This window comes from Gopherus flavomarginatus, chromosome 6 (genome assembly GCF_025201925.1).
Source record: "Gopherus flavomarginatus isolate rGopFla2 chromosome 6, rGopFla2.mat.asm, whole genome shotgun sequence".
Classification (NCBI taxonomy): domain Eukaryota; kingdom Metazoa; phylum Chordata; order Testudines; family Testudinidae; genus Gopherus; species Gopherus flavomarginatus.
The window spans coordinates 67,608,305-67,624,645 of record NC_066622.1 but is presented as its reverse complement, the minus strand read 5'-3'; the positions used below and the strand labels follow the sequence as shown (position 1 = coordinate 67,624,645).

Sequence of the window (16,341 nt, the reverse complement as noted above, 5' to 3'; positions counted from 1 at the left end):
TGGAAAAGGACACTGGACAGCAGCTGTATGACAAGTGATGTCCAGGCCCAGCTTGAGAAGAAATCAGTGCGTTTGCTCCTGTTCCTTGGCTGTTTTGACATGGCTGTTGCTACCAGTAACCTCCCACTGGCTAACGTCCTGTTTCATCCGGGCGAGGGGCCTGGCAGCTGAGATGAGCTTGCAGGGCAGCATGGGAAAGGGCCACAGTGACTAAGTGAGCAGCAGCACTTCTGTTCTGAACGGTCAGGGCTGGAGAGAGACGTGACTCAGTGCTCCGTGCAGGGCTGTGAGCCGAGTCCAACCTGGCATCTCTGCCACTGGCTCACTTTGGACTTGTCGCTTCACCACTCTAGGCCTCAGGTTCCCCATCTGTGACCTCGGTGCTGGACAGCCTCTCTCCGGGGGGTGAAGAAGGGGAAGCATATGCCCTTCCCTAAAACTTCTCACCCAAGGCTCCAGATTGCACAGCAAAGTGTTGCTCTGCATTAGAATGAGCTTTTACACTCGCCCACGGGGTGGCAGAGGAGGATGTGACACTGCCCTATGTTTGATGCGGAAATGAGATTCTGACTCTCACCCATGTGCAGGTATCGCCTGGCTGTGCTGTGATGCCCGGCGCCAGGTGCGGATGCAGGCTCTTACCTACCTGCAGCGGGCTCTCCTTGTTCATGATCTTCAGGCGCTGGATGCTCTGGAGTGGGAGTCCTGCTTCAATAAGGTAACTTCCCAGCTGGGCTGTGCACTTGAGCAGGGGAGCGCTGCCTCTGGGTACTGTAGCTGGAGTTGGCTGGCTTCCTATTGGCTTTAGCAGTGCTGTATGAGGGAGTCAAGGAGCACACCGTCCAGGGGCTGAGGGCACTGGCTTCCCATGCCCTGTGGCTAGCATGGGAGTGCAGCTGTTCCAGGCAGCTGCCCACTCACAGTGAGGGATTGGGCTTTCCCCACTCCCAGTCCCTCTGAAAACCCCTTTGTCCAGACTCCCAGCCGAACCTCTCTGAGGTGTGAAAGCAGCCCTGTCCTTCTCATATCCTGAGCTGCCTCTGCGCTTGCTGGCCTGGGTGTGAGTCCCCAGAATGCCATGAGCCAGCCACTCCGGCCAGGTTAGCAACCGCCTGTGCCGTGGTGACCCCCAGCATGTTCATGTCATTGATCCACTAGGTGCTGTTCCCTTTGCTGACCAAACTGCTGGAGAACGTCAGTCCAGCTGATGTTGGTGGGATGGAGGAGACGAGAATGAGAGCCTCGACACTGCTCTCCAAGGCAAGGATGCGCCTCGTTCCGCTTGTGTGTGCGGAGCTCTGTGGCAGACAGCTCGGTGACTCTCTGCTTGGGGTCTAGCTAAAAAGTTGTGCTTGGATTTTGCCCAACTCTGCTGTTGTGGGGGTGGGCTTGAAGGTTGACTGCCAGTGTGTGATCTGGACAGCCATTAGCCCTGAGCAATGGGCACCTCCCTGAGCTGCACAGGCTGTACTTAATGCTGCTATGCAATGCCTGCTTTTCAGGGGGGTGTCCTGCTGCCAGGCTGCAGCATGTCCCCCTCATCCCAGCATTCAGAAACATTCCTGTTCACAGAGGATGGAGACAGCCACTTTAACACTCCCCTCTCCTCCAGAGCGATCAGTGATAACGCCTTGGATCAGCTTTTGGCCCATGGCCCAGGGGAAGTGGGTGCCAAAGGCATGGAAGTGTGGGGGTCAGAGCTGAGCAGCAGCATGTGCTGGAGATCTAAAGGAGGGGAGATCAGATCCTGGACACTGCCTCTGGAGCCCTCAGAGCCCTGTGGCTGGATTCCTGCCTATCCCTCTCCTGAACCTGCCAGAAGAAGCAAGAGCTCTGGGATGGAGGGTTTGGCCCCAGAGCTGAGGGTCGCAGCCCTGTGGCTTGGTGCTGCCTCTTAACTCGTGTCCCTTACTGTGGTGGTGGTTGCTACTCTAGGTGTTCCTGCAGCATCTCTCCCCGCTGCTCTCCTTGACAACGTTCGCTGCTCTGTGGCTGACGATCCTGGACTTCATGGACAAGTACATGCATGCAGGCTCCAGCGACTTACTGGTATGGCACTGAGTGTGTGCTACAATGCTTCCCCTGTTCTCTGGGCCTCATGGTGCCTTCTCTTCCCACTCTTACTCCTTGCTCCCTCCTCTCCCCACCCTGTTCTGAAACCCCCCTGGTCCCATCTCCCCCTGTGGTCTCATGCTCCAAGACCCTCTGTCAGCTGTTCTGTGCCTCCATTTCTCTGTCCCTGAGTTGCCCCAGCTCTGTTCTAAAGCGTGTCTCTTTGCAGTCAGAGGCCATCCCAGAGTCTCTGAAGAACATGCTGCTTGTGATGGATACAGCTGGAATATTCCACAGTGCCGATTCACGCACAGGGTACTCGGACCTCTGGGAGATCACCTGGGAGCGGATAGATTGCTTCCTGCCTAGGCTGCGCGATGAGCTCTTCAAACAAACAGTCATCCAGGGTACGCAGGGATGGGGAATTGCCATCACGGCCCGTCCCTTGTAGGCCAGATCTTTGCTTCCTGGAGGGAGAGGGGAGAGCCTTCCTCCAGTGCCAGGATGTTGGTGAGCCCAAAAGCCTGGGATGGAGGGAATGCCTTTTGCGTTTGTTGGTGAGCCCGTAGGCTTGGAGTGGTGGGTCTTGTGAGTAGAGCACTGTGGTGAGAGGTGGGATGGTGGGGTTGGAGGGAGTATGGCTCATGGATGGGCTGCAGGCTCACTGCTTGTTTTATGTATCTAGAACCTGTCCCCAGTGTGCCAGCAGAGCCACATCCTCAGAAACCAGTGGCCCCTGCCCTGTCTGCTTCTGCTGCCCACCCAGCACCCTTGGAGAAGTCCTCTGAGCTGGGTGCCAGTGGTGAGTCTCCTGTGGGCTCAAGCACTTCTCCCTCCCCAGCAGCATTGTCCAGCTGGGACTGGGTTCAGTGGAGCCACTTTCAGCCTCAATCAGATGGGTCTGCAGGGGCTGAGTCTCCTGAGCAGGCTCTGAGCTGGTGGAGTGGGCTTCAGTTTTCAACTGGACAAGCCTAGGCCTCCATCCCTCTGCGGTTGTAGTGATGGGGGAGTGCTCGCAAGCTGCCCTGGCTGTGTCTTTGCTCAGGCTGCCTGACTGGGACTGGGGAGGGTGGCTCGAGGGAAGGCACCACGATCCCTGCTCGGCTCAGGGGTGGAGGCTGGCCCCAGGGGAAGGCCCTGTGATCCCTGCTTGACTCAGGGAGACTGGCCTTGGCAAGCCCCGCTATCCCTGCTTGGCTTGGGGGGAGGCTGGCCCGTGGGCGGCCCTGTGATCCCTGCTCAGGGGAGGGTGGTGTGAGGAAGGCCCTACGAGCCCCGATGGGCGTGGGTGGGAGGCCGGCATGGGGGCAGGCTCCATGATCCCTGCTTGCCTCGGGGTTAGTCGGGAGAGGGTTTAATACAAAGGATTGTTCTCTCCATTCCTTCCACAGACTCTGAGAGAGCCCCAGGCCCTGGCCCAGCCATCAGAGGCACCTCTGGCTCCCCTCTCTCTGCAATGACATCGGTGAAGATGAGCCCCGTCACAGATGTACCTCCTCATATGGCGCAGTCACCACTGATCCTGCAGCCTCTCGCTTCCCCCCTGCAGGTCGGGGTGCCGCCTATGACTCTGCCAATCATTCTCAACCCTGCCTTGATTGAGGCCACTTCCCCTGTTCCCCTCCTGGCCACTGCACGGCCCACCGATCCCATGACAACCTCTGAAGTCAACTAGAGTGAGGGGGCTTAAGGACGGCTTGCTGAGGAAGTGCTGCAAGTGGAGGACACCGGCTAGATCCTCCCTGGTAGTTGCCACGTTTGCTGTAGAGGACGGTAGCTTGAGCAGAAGGGCAGCAGGGTGCTTGGCAGGGCAGCTGCTAAAATCTCCCTGGAGCGTGTCGGCCTCTGCTCCCTTCTCATGGCTACTGCTCAGGAGTCACTGGCTCCCTTCCTTGGAGGGGGAGCTCAGTGCCACTGGTCACCACTGAGCGCCTCCTTGCCTTTGCAATCTCAGGAGCCAGGCAGCCTGTGACCAAGCCACTGCTGTTAGCAGGTGAAGAGGGACGCTCCGTGCTGTGGGAGCAGAGAGGCCTGGGTTCCTGGGACCCCTCTGATCATTCAGTCCAGCTGGTTCATCCTCCATGTCCACTGTCCTCAGCACTAGTTCTTGTTGCAGACCCTGGGCATCCCCATGCAGCAGGGGTTTGGCTTTCATTCCTCTCCCCAGAAACATACAGCTCCCTCAGCCTGGCTCTGAGCTTGCTGGCGGTGGTGTGCAGGCTGCGCTCTCCTGGCTCTGGACTGCAGTGTATCACTAAATTCCCTCAGCCCAATGGTGAGAGGACATGAGTGGACACCCTTGGTGAGACCGACTCTGCCCCCTCCCTCTGGGTCTGAGTGACACACACTGAGGCCTTTCTGGGAGGAGGGAGAGAATCCAACCAGCGTTAGCTATTGGGTGGACTAGATGGAAGCCAGCAGCTGAAAGCAGCCCCAGCAATGCCTCTACCACAGCAGCTCTTGGGGAGCAACTCCCCATGAAATAAACAGCATCCTCCTGCCTAGATACTACACTGGCCCTTCCTATTTCCAGCCGCAGGTGCTCTCTTCTCCAGCCATCGGGCCTGCATGCTCCTTAGCTTGAGAGAGGAGCTGGCTGCTGCTTGTCAAGTCCCACCATGGGTGTTGGGGTGCTCAGCTTCCCTCTTTCCCTGCCCCCAAAGCTCCAGCAGCTCAGCAAAGCCCTGGCAGCATTGCACTTTGCTTCTCCCCTATGCTGTGGATGCCGGTACCTTCTCTGCCATCCCTTCCCGAAGCGGAGCCAGCCAGCTGGAATGTACCATATCTCAGTTCTTCCTGTTTTCTGAACTAGTTTTATAAATTCTCCGGGCTGATTGCAGAAATCCCACTGGAAACAGGGAGCGATTCAGAGCCGGCATGTTCTGTACTCAGAGGAAACCCAGAGCTGCAGGGATAGACAATGTACATAAGGAATAAATGGCTGGGAATCCAGTGGACTTTTTACAGTGTAATAAATGTTGTATAAATGAACACTCTGGCTTGGTGGCTCCTTCCTTTTCTCTGAAGTCAGTGTCATTGATATCTGGGCTTTGGGAATAACAAGGATGTTGCCCCCTGTGCCAGGCTGGCTGGGCCCAGCATGTAGCAGGCTATGTCCTTGTGCAGTGGGACACCCCCAATGAGAAGGGAGCCTTTAGAAGGATGCTGCCAAGTTGGCTTGGAGAATGGCAGCAAAGAGTTAAGAAGAAATTGCTCTGAACTGAGCAGGGTGGGGCTGTCAGAGCTCTTGTGGACACAGAACTGCTTTAGTTTTGCCATAAAGCTCCTCCTGGCCTCTTGCTAGTATACAGCTGTTCACAGCCCGTGCTGAGGTAGTGAACCGGTGCCAGTGATGCCAGCCCTGCGATGTCTCCGCACAAAGCCTGACTGCTCTGACTGCAGCCATTGCCTACCCCAGAGGACAGTCCAGCACTGCTCAGAGAGAGGTCCTGGCTTCATGTCACCTGGCTTGGAATCTGCTGGGGCATAAAAGAGTGTGGCTTCCTGCGGGGTCCTAGAGCTTCTATGTGTCCAGAAGGACATGTGTGTTTCCCTGTGGGTTTCTGCCCTTTTATGGATCTTTTCCTAAGTGCTGCGACCTGTGCAGGACACAGCCCCAGTTCCCGCCCCAAGGCTCTTGGAATCTAAAAGATGGACATAGATCAGGTATGAGCACCTCCCGAAGAGAGTGCTTAAAACAGTGTGCTGGGTTGACTTTAATTGGAGGGCGAAGGCCTAAATACCTAGTCATGGGAGACATTGCCTTGGTAGCCCTTGTGGGCCTTCTGGCATGGTACCAGGAAGGGAGCCTTGTGCACTGTGATTGGAAGAGCCAATCACCAAATCCTTCTTCTGCTGCTTTTATGGCAGGCCTAAAAATCCATCCTTCCCTCTCCCATCCCTCCTACTAAAACTCTGGGCCATTCCTCAGTCACCTTCGCTGCTGCCAGCTCGTCCTCTCCCCTCCAGTGCCGCACCGCCACAGTCATCTTCCCTTCCCATTACTGACTTGTCATGCCCTTATTTGCATCCCTCCACTGATTCCCCAATGCCTTCCCTATCAAGTTCCAGCTTCTGGTCTCCTGCCTGCCCCTCTGTTCTCATGTCCTTTTCCCAAACTCCTCTTTATAACATGTCCAATGTAGATTGCTTGAAGTTTACAATCTTACAGCATCTTGGCTTCACTATGTCAACCCTGTGTCCCCGGTGCGTTGATTTCACAATGTGAATGCTGGCCAGACAGTGGCATTGCTACATTTTCCCAGCTACTTCTTAACTATTTTGTATGAACGCTGCATATTAAACAGGGTAATGCAAACCTGCTTCCTGCTCTGAGGAGTTCTGCATCTTAATTCAGACAATTAAGGAACCAAACAATATTGATGCAAGACCGTTTCACTTCTCCTGTGATCCCAACGTGGAAATTCTGAGTAGCTTTTTTTGTTTAAAGTGTAATTCTTCTACACAAAACAGTTTGATTAAACAGAACTGCAAACTGCGATAGACTCAATCAACCAACAACTTCCTTTACTTACAAGAGTTTCACCATCCACACTCCCCATACAAAAAGTTTTGGGTCTTTTTGATCTAAACTGTCTGGGAGGTTAAGGATCTATTGAGAAGTAATCAGCAGACACAATGACGTCATTGCATCAACTAGCCTGTGCTTATGTGCTAACTTAACTGTAAAAATAAATAGATGGCACATGTGAGACTGATGCTATCGTGGACAAACTATTCAGTTAAACCTTATTGAATGAGGTGTAATACCTTTGGGGTCCATTGTATTAACAATGTAATTGAGTACATGCTGTTGACGAGGAGGAGCAGGTTGCTAATGTAATTCCTCCGGTTATTAGCCCTTTGAAGCTGGAGAGGTTCACATATGCTAGTACAAACTGCATTCTCCAGGGACCAACAGACAAAGAATGGAGTTTCTACTAAATAGCCTGGTTTTAAACAGGTTCAGTCGTCTTCCTGATCCAACAGACAGACAGACGGCCCCTGGTCCACAGAGGGTCCTAGTCCTTAGGGAAGGGTGGGCAGGACTGGGCCTAGACCCGTAAAACTGGGTGCTTGTTCTGTGATGAACTTGAAACCACAAGGAAACCCAGGACTGCTCCTGCCAGAGCCCATGTTAGGGTTGGGAGGATCTCTGGTTATTAGCATGTGTGTAGGTTTGTATTATTTTTGTGTTTTCTCTGATGTATTTCTACCCTAAGAATAAATAGGCTTCTATTAAAAGAGCTGTGTAGGCAGTCACTGCTAAGTGTCTCTGAAGAGAAAGCAAGCAGGCCTGCTTGGGCAGCCTCTCTCTGCTGGGAATAACAGTGAAGGCAGGGAACTGTTCAGCCTGGAGATCCCTTGGTCAGAAGGGTGAGGGATGTGTCTCCATGCAAGAGAGGTGACAGCCAGGGGAGCTGGGAGCCTAGCGTGGGTGCCTTTGCTGAACCATAGCGATTGCCCTGAACTGCGACAGCACATGCATACTCTAGTCACACACACACACACAGTAGTGCTAACTGCTGCCACTGTGGAGAGGATGAGTACAGTACAATAGGAGCAAACTGTCAGCATGTACTTTCAGTAGGATTGGGCTTTTATTTTTCTTCTTTGCATATGTTTGACAAAGTGTTGCTAAAAAGGTCACTAAAAATCACACTTGGAATTTTTTTTACCTACTGTTGTTCCATGTAACAAGATGCCTGTGATGGAAGCAACATGGAAAAAAAAAGTTTTGTTTTACCTGTAGATTGACAGCACCTCATGTAGTCAGTGTTACTGCTTCACTTGTCTGCATGGGCCACACACCTGGCCTGTGAACTCAGGGGCAATTGTAGAACCTGCACCTAGTTGGGTCACTTTTAAATGAAATCCATGTAAAAAGAAATGGAAGTGTCCCTTTAACTCCAGTGATGTTTGGTCACTGAACTTAGCCAATCCGCTAGAGGGAGGAAAGTTTAATACCACAATCCTGGATGGTACAAGACCAGAGGTGAACGCTCCTGGATCCATAAGTGAGACCAGATTTTCAAATGTGGTTGGCAGCTTCCACTGCTCAGCCTCCTTGGAACATCTGGCCCTAATCTCTTTCAGACCACTTGTGCATGCAAATGAAAGCTTTAGCAATCCTAAAGCAGCCTTGTTCAGTTTACACTGTTCTTCCCATTGTTTGTAAACAACCTCATCCCTAACAAAGGATACTACGTCCATCAGCAGCTGCGTTATTAGCTCTGGCAACCTAACATACTGGAGTGTATTGTTCTTGCTAGCGGCGGTAACAATGCGCTATTTGTCTGTGCAGTAGTGCCTGCTGCCAGCAGAGGGGGTTTCAGAGCTATGGTCCATTGTCGGAGACAAACTGCGGCAGGAGCCTTAGCCCATGGCTCACATAATACCTCACCCACCTTGTCTTTTACCTACTATCTTCTATTGGACCAACTTCTGCTAGTGAGAGAGACAAGCTTCCAAGCCTCCTCTCTCACCCTGGGAGGGACCGACCTAGCTGCCCCTCCCCTGCGTGTAGTATGGGAAAGATGTTTCAAGAGCACAGCATACTTAGTGCAAACCTCCTTGTGGTTAGTGGTTGACGGCAGGCGATGTTTGGAAAGCCTGGGAACGCAGCTGTGATAGCTAAGGCTGAATTTGCTGTTTGGGACCATACGCTCCATGGACTTCAACTAAACGGCCTGTGCTTACTTTCAAGAGGGGGAGACCCATAGAGACTGCGCCTCCCAGCATGCAATACTCTGATTCAAGTGGCCTCCGTCCTAAAGGTGTATTGCCTCAGGGAAGCTGTAGCGGGAGCTTCAGGTATCTCAATGGAAATTAAGTCCTGCAATTGCCTCGGCTTTGGCGGTTCACTTGAAGCCATCCCGTGGCCAGGGGGTAGGTGCCTCTGCCGTGGCCGGCTTCTCCTTTGCTGGCCTGGGCTCTGGGAAGAAGGTTTCTTAGCCACTTGTTGCCAGCTACACAACATAGAATGCCAACTACTCTGTGTGCAGCAGTGGTGTATCCTTATTGCCCAGGATAACAGAGAGACGAGGTGGGTAATAAAAGATAATACCTCCCCCACCTTCCCTCTCTAAGGCTTTGCTATGTGGCCAGGAGTCTGACTACCAGCTTTGGCTCCTACCTTCACCACAGCCATGACTGGCTCTTCCACTGTCAACTTGGGCAGGTCTGTTTCCCCACCTATCGAAAAGAGGAAATTCCCTGTGTGACAGGAGTGTTGGGGGCTAATTTAGGGAGTGTCTGAGCTGCTCCAATAGAAGGGGGTATTTGTAGTGACAGGACATTTATGGACTCAGGAGTGCCCCAGAATCACACATGCAGCTCTCAGGCCCTTGACATCTCACTTCAGCATGGAGCAGAGAGCAGTTTCCGGCTCCAAGGTGGAAAGGCTGGGTGTAGTGACTCGGGCTCCTGCCAGATACAGCTGCAGCCAGAGGTGAGGACTGATCGCAGTGGAGCACTGCAGGCTGAGACTTGCAACGGAAAGGAAAGTGCACCTGGGGAGCAAACAGTTTCCCATCTACCTTGCAGAGCAGCCAGCAGGGCTGAGTTTAACTCCCAAGCAGGCAAACCCACAAGCTCCTGGACCTGGGTGCAGCTCTAGCCAGCAGGAGCTGCCTGCCGCGCAGGCTTCCACAAACAAACCCTTCCAGGCCTTGCTGCTATTCAGAGCGGTGGTGGTACAAGTAACTGCTCTTATCTCCACCTTTCTGAAGGAGGTGGTACTAGAGCCCTTCTCCCCCACCCTGTCTCCTTAGGGCTGAAGAGCTGCTTTGTCTGAAGATAACTACCGGCCAGGCCATGGTAGAAACGCTGGCCGGGGGTCGCAATGCAGGCCCTGCCGCCAGGGGCGCTGTTTCTACTCAAGCCAGAAGCTGGGCAAGGGCAGAGCCCAGCAGCTGCGTGGGAGAGGTACAAAGGGCTCTGCCTACAGCTGCCGCTGCTGGAGGGAACTGGAGGCTCCCTGTTGCTCTAACTTGCTCAGACTTGGGCCCCCTCCAGCAGCTCCATCCCCCGCAGCTGGCTTGCTGTGAGCGCTGGGCCGGTCGGCGGGGACCCCAGCCCTGCCTCCAGTGTACTGGGGAGGGGGCTGCTTGGACTGTGCTGAGGGGCGAGGATCAGCTGGTTCCTACCACGTCTCTCCCTCCTGGGGCAGAAGCCAGAGCAGCCGCAGGTCCCTCTCTAGGGCAGTGACTTTGCAGGGCTCATGCCAGGAACCCCCCGGCCCAGAGCCACCGAGGGGCCCCCACCCGTAGGGGACTGTGGGGAGGGCCCCACGGTTCCTGACAAGGTGGTGCTGCCCTGGCTAGGGGGGACCCGGCCTGTCCCGCAGGGGAAGAGCCCCGCGCTCCCCGACCTGCGCCGCGCACACGTGCCTGCTGGGGCAGGGGCGGGGCCGTCCCGAGCCGGGGTCGCTCCTCCCGCCTGCCCAGAGCTCGCTGCTCGCAGGGGAAGTGGAGTCCGGCTCCGGCGGGCTCTAGCGTTGCCGCTGATCGCGCTCCGCTCCCGGCCGGGTCCCTGCGGCCCCGGGCACACGGGCAGCCCCGTCCCTCTCCTGCGTCGCGCCGGGCCGCCGATGGGGAGGCTGATTCTGGGCGAGCTTCGGACGAGCAGCCCCCGGGGAGCCCCGCCCGGACCCCGGCCCGCGCCCCGGCCGCTGCTGGCTGCCCGGGGCCAGAATGCCCGCCTGGGGGATCCTGCCCGTCACCCTGCCCGCCGTCACCATCACCGGCATGTGGATCGTGTAAGTACCGGGCAGGGGGGCGCCGGGGAGCGCGGACACCGGAGCCCAGCCCGGGGGGGCGACCCCCTATCGCTGCCCCCATGGGGCTTGGGCTCCGGGCAGCGATTCCCCAGTATCTCTGCCACTAGTGAGCCTTGTCCAGCGATCCCCCCATCACTGCCCCTATCGGGGCTCAGCTTCAGGACAGCGATTCTCCCCTATGACTGCCCCCTGTGGGGGGTCCTGGGAAGCAATTCTCTCCTCCACTCTCCTATCACCGCCTCCTAGCGCGCCCTGTCCAATGATTGCCCCCCATCGCTGCCCCCACGGGGCCCCAGGCAGCGATTCCTCCCCCTCCATCACTGCCTGGTGATTCCCCCCATTGCTGCCTCCATGGGGGCCCTAGGCTCTGGGTAGTAATTTCCCCATCACTGCCTGGTGATGCTCCCCCCATCACTGCCCCTTACTGGGCCCTGGGCAGCAATCATCCCGTCACTACCCCTCATGGGTGCTCAGCACCAACCGAGGTCTCAGGGAAAGCTACAGGTGGGACACTATCCTGCAAATCAGGCTGGACTAGGGGAGCCCCGAAGCAGGTGGGCTGGAGGGGAAGAGGTGGGTGGATTGGAAGGACTGATGAAGAGATGGGAGGGCTTATGCTCCTTTCAGTGTCTTAGCTGGACAGCACAGCTCAAGGCTCTGGGTCACTTTGTCCGGGGGTGGCATGGGCTAGGGGAGATGTCAGTGTCTCAGGAGCTCGCCAGCCCCATAGCAAGCTTAGCAGCAGATGCTGAAGGTTCGATGTACCCACACCTGGTGCCTGCTGTGTGTTGTGCCAGTAGGAATTACAGATGGAGAATATCTCTTTAAATCAGCCCTCTCTCCTCCCTAAGGCAGGACCAGTCACTGCCGTGAACTTCCTGGGATTCTTGCCAAGGTGAATTCGAAAGGTCCCAGGCAATGGGTCTTTCGCCTCTTCCCACGGGAGGATTCCCAAAGGATAACATGTCTCATTACCGGGAAATTTTCTCTGAGCGTAGACAAGCCTTCCCCTTTCCTAGTTTAACCGAGCCGAGCTCCCTTTACACCCCATTCGCTGCACTAAGTAATTCCAGTAATTCCACTTTTTCTCGCCTCCTTACTCCCCTCCCATACTTTCAGACTCTGATTGCCTTCCCTAGTGGCTCTGCCAGACCAGACAGATCCCTTCTCCTGAATCCATTGCTCCTGCTCATTTTTACTGCTCTTCTCTGAACTCCCTGCAAATGGGTCAGTGTCTTTAAGGTGCCCAGAACTGAAAAGTGTGTTCTGGGCGTGGTCATCCTGAAGCCAGACACTGACTGTCACCACCCTGCTCGGTTACACGTCAAGGATGCTTTGATCTCTCTTGCTGTCCAGCTCATCTAATCTGCTGTCCTGTGTCACGCCTCAGCTTCTCCCCAACTCTCCTGCTTTCCCCCTCCCACGTGAAGTTGAATCACAGTTTATTTGCCCATGTTTCTAATCTCCAAGTCTCTCGGTGGTGTCACCTCTTTGTCTTCGTTGGGGCTTCTGATTTCCCGTCCTCCCCAACCACTAGTAGCTGCCTTGTGCTGAAGCTGTGGAATCAAACAGGCCACTTCCGGGTTGCCTTTTATCATTACCCATTGTTGGAACCTTTCAGCCCCCGTGACCCTGCTGGTATTGGAGCCACTCTGAATTAACGCTGAATTAACTCTGTCTCAAATGCTCTGGGTTCCTGGGAGGCCTGGTAGCTTTGTGGATTGACGCAAAGTTGAAGAAAATGCAGCAAACTCCAGAGTGAAGATAATGAACCCCCTGCCCCATCTGGAAACTGAAGTGAGGTTTCAGGTGTGTGGTGTGGTGTCTTTATCTTCCTTTGTTGCAGCTGGACAGGAGACAGGATTACTGGGCTCGATGGACTGTTGGTCCTATCCAGTCTGGCAGTGCCTAGGTTCTTACATCACTGTGCTTTAAGTGACTTGCCATGGATAAAGCTATTTCCTGTACACGTTACTGAATTCAGGCATCTGGCCGGCTGAGACGACCAACACGGAGCGTCTCAGAGTTCTCTGACTTCTGCAATGCTGCTATGCTAGAATTGTTTTAATAATCCTAGTCCAATCCAGGAGTGCAATATCCAGAACTGGACCTTTCTGTTCAGGCCAACTGGCCTGACCTGTATTAAAGACAGGAGAGAGATGTGCAGTGTTCTCAGTTCCTTACACATCCTCCCCTGACATGCATCCACAGCCATGTGTGTTCACCTAGGACCTCTGCATGCCTCCACCCACAGCCTCTCCTATAGGGACTCAGGTGTCATCCATGGGCTGCTGGCTTCCTAGCCCTATAAAACAGCGTGGATCTGGGCAGTAACGACACTAGTAGATCAGTCACCCTGCCTAAGTGACCTTTGTAAATAAACTAGGCCTCCAATGAATGTTGCCTGGTGAAGGGTCTTCAATGCCATTCACCTGCTCATACGTATAAGAGGGGACAACATAGTTCCTCCCACCCACAGCACTGCCCAGCTGGCTGCTGCTGAAACTGATATGAAAGGGGAGGCTGCAGCTCTTGCTCTTGGCAGTAAGTGTAAACCTTGGGCCTTCACTACCCAGGGCTGCTCCAAATGTGGACAAACAGCCCCTGGGTGCTGAGCAGACTTGTTCCTTGTGTGGCTCCAGCCTCTGGGCTGCTGATTACTCCGGCCAGCCCTGAAGATCCAGTGCAGGTGAGAGCGTGAGATCTGGAGGCATGTCCGATTCCTGCATCGCTGGCAGAACCTTGTCCCGGCGATGCAGGGAGCACAGAGTCTGGGGGCTGGTGGTGGTTTGCAGAGCCCAGGGGGAGCTTTCAGCACTGGGATGTCATGGCCCTGTGAACTGGGCCCAGGTGGCCTGGAGCTGCTGCGAGTATGTCTGAACTCCAGCCGGGTATGTGGGATTGCAGCAAGTGTGGACGTACGTCAGCTAGCTAGGATCTAGCTAGATCTACTCGCTGGAGTAACAGCAGCAGTGTCTTGCCCCTCGTGACTCAGGAGTAATGACCAGCTTCACTGTTGTTATTCCTGGAGCTCGCTTTGGTCTGGCTAGTTGAAAGCCAGCTCAGGTATGTCTGCCAATTGCAGTGCAGACAGACCTGTGGAGAGGACTCACCAATGGCACCTTGACAGCCCCTCTTCAGGGTAGAGTCTTACCTGGAGTCTTCTCTGGAGAGCTCCCTTGAGGCTCCCTTTCTCCAGGCTCTTCCCTCAGATGTGCGTAGTCCCTGACTGTGTCCTCAGGGCTGATTCTCATGGGCCAAATACCCCGAGAGGAGCTGTCTTGGCTAAAGCTGCCTCTGGCTGCTGTTGCAACCGCTGCACCCGGAGGGTCATAGAAGGGGAGCAGAAATGCACTGAGTGCTGCTCTCTCCAGGTGGCTTCTGCACTGTGCAGTGACGGTGGCTTCCACACCTGACGTGGTCGCTGTGCCGGTCGGAAGAAGCCCTTGAAATGCCAATGCCACAGATGCCCCCTGGGATGGGAAAATCCAGCTAGGTCCTTTGCACCTCTGGCATTGTCACCTGTCACACAGAGCTGGCTGCTCCACTGACAGATCCCGGCCTGTGCACATCAGAGGGACAGGACAGGAAGATCCTGTGGGAGAGCAAGGCTGGAGGATGTAAAGAAACTGGAGGAGAAATGGCGGTTTGTGCGCTGGAGGGGCAGGGCTGGAAGGTCTGGGTGATCTGCCTGCTTAGTTGCACTACCCCAGCTGGGCTCGTGGTGGGCACATTGGGATGAGCTGCTGCTGATGCCTGTTCTGGGAGCAGGGAGGGAGTAAAGCGGGGTGCTAAGGGTTAACAGCAGCCCCTGGGAAGGGAGAGCAGGACCTGGGGCGAGGTTGGGACCCCATAGCCCTATGAAATTGCACCTTGAGTGAGGTACACCAGCAGCGCTGCCCTCTGGCCTGGTTGTCTGTTCAATGCCCCTAGTACCCTGTAGCCCCATGGAATTGCATCTCAAGTGGGTGTCCCAGCAATGCTGCCCTCAGGCCTGGCCCCTAGTACCCCGAGTGTGTTACGTGGCCACCATGGTAACTAGAGAGGTTTCTTACTGGTGCTTGTGCCTATTTTTAATGGGTGTTGGTCATCGTTAGCGTCAGCAGCTGCCCACAATTGGAGCCAGCCCAGGGCAGGAGCCGCCCAATGCTCTAGGGCCAGCCAAGCACCAGGCTGCCCTTCTGAAAGCGGGAACTGGTGCAGAAGGGTCAGTGCAAAGAGATCGTGGAGAACCACCAGCCCCACCCTGCCCAGAGCCTTGGAGCACATTAGACGCTAACCATTAGGCCTTGTGCTTTCCGGGAAGCATTAACCATTCTGCAGCTGCATACTGAGGCTAAGTGATTATCCCAAGATGCCTCAGAGTTGGTAACCGAGTAGGAGACCTGAGCCCTTGTCCCCTGCGCTGGTCATTAGTGCGCTACCCCAGGGAGACCTTGATCCTCCATCTTTGCCCCTGACATCAGCAGACGTTGGGAATGCACAAGAACTACGGGCCTGCGCCCTAACACTTCCAAGAGGCCAGTGTGGAGTAGCACAGCCATGAGCAGTATTGGGTCCAGTGCCTGCTTTTCTGACTCTGTTCAGTCTCTCCAGTGTCCCGGCCTCTCCCTGGGAAAAGTGCATGAACCAAGCTGCCCACCTGTCCCTCCTGGGCAAACCTCTTAGACCCATCGCTGTAACTGGGCTTGGCTACCTTGGCAGCCACTGAGTTCTGAGTGATTGCCACTCCAGCTTTTAATGAGTCGCGTGGCTAATTTGTGATCCAAACCCAGCTGCCCAGCACTGTCTGGCAGCCAGCCTTGGATCCCAAGGGGCAGCCATCTGTAAATGCAGCTTGATGTGCCTGTGAATGAATCCTCTCTCTCCCTGTGTTTGTGAGTGTCACTGAGGTGTGGGAGAGTGTGTTTGGAGGACTGGACTGTGCGTGTGAGAGGGACGCACTGAGCCCTTTCCCTAGAGCCAGGCTGGTTGAAACAGTCGGAGATTCCTGCTTTGGGCAGGCAGCTGGAGTGCTGGGTCCTGGAGGTTTCATGGCAATGGGGGAGCGATGCTTGGCCCGGAGGAGGTGGCGGGCAGCATGGGGTCAGAGGGAGAATGTGCTTGGGTGTGTGCCAGCCGCTGCCAGGAGATGCCCCTTGGTGCTTGGGAAACTGTCTAGATGAAGGTTGGGGAGCGACTACGCAAAGGGGGCAGAGAACCCTGGGGGCTGCATGAGATGGAGAGTTTTGCTCCCCAGTCCAGTCTGCAGGGAATGGAGGGGATTTTCCCCTGGAAATGAAGGAGGCCCGGAGGGTCTCAGGGGAAAGAGACAGAAATACTGGGGAGAGCACAAGCCCTGGTGAGTGGGTGTGTTGGGGGGCAGGCCTGAGGAGAACACTGCTGGGGTACCAGAGATTCCTGGGGGCTGAGAGCAGGAGGGTCTCTGTGCTTCTCTGGGGCTCTGGATGGCAGTAGGGTTCGGCACCCCTCTGCTAGAATTCTCCTATTCAGTACCACAGTGGCTAGAC

The 16,341-nt window shown here is 55.2% G+C and overlaps 2 protein-coding genes across 13 annotated transcripts in view; both read left to right on the top strand.

Annotated features, from left to right (window-relative positions):
* The window catches only part of GBF1 (golgi brefeldin A resistant guanine nucleotide exchange factor 1), a 170,715-nt gene extending 166,701 nt beyond the window's left edge, over positions 1 to 4,014 (top strand). For all 12 annotated transcript variants that reach the window (XM_050959900.1, XM_050959901.1, XM_050959902.1 and 9 more), the window contains 6 exons: positions 588 to 718; positions 1,159 to 1,260; positions 1,936 to 2,049; positions 2,282 to 2,459; positions 2,738 to 2,854; positions 3,444 to 4,014. In XM_050959900.1, coding sequence (XP_050815857.1) covers positions 588 to 718; positions 1,159 to 1,260; positions 1,936 to 2,049; positions 2,282 to 2,459; positions 2,738 to 2,854; positions 3,444 to 3,727 — 926 coding nt within the window. In that variant the 3' untranslated portion in view covers positions 3,728 to 4,014. The remainder of the gene's footprint in view (positions 1 to 587; positions 719 to 1,158; positions 1,261 to 1,935; positions 2,050 to 2,281; positions 2,460 to 2,737; positions 2,855 to 3,443) is intronic.
* A 6,712-nt stretch (positions 4,015 to 10,726) lies between these two features.
* LOC127054249 (transmembrane protein 150A-like) overlaps positions 10,727 to 16,341 on the top strand; it is a 30,839-nt gene continuing 25,224 nt past the window's right edge. The window contains exon 1 of the mRNA XM_050960311.1: positions 10,727 to 10,810. Within this exon, the coding sequence (XP_050816268.1) occupies positions 10,746 to 10,810 (65 nt within the window). The 5' untranslated portion in view covers positions 10,727 to 10,745. The remainder of the gene's footprint in view (positions 10,811 to 16,341) is intronic.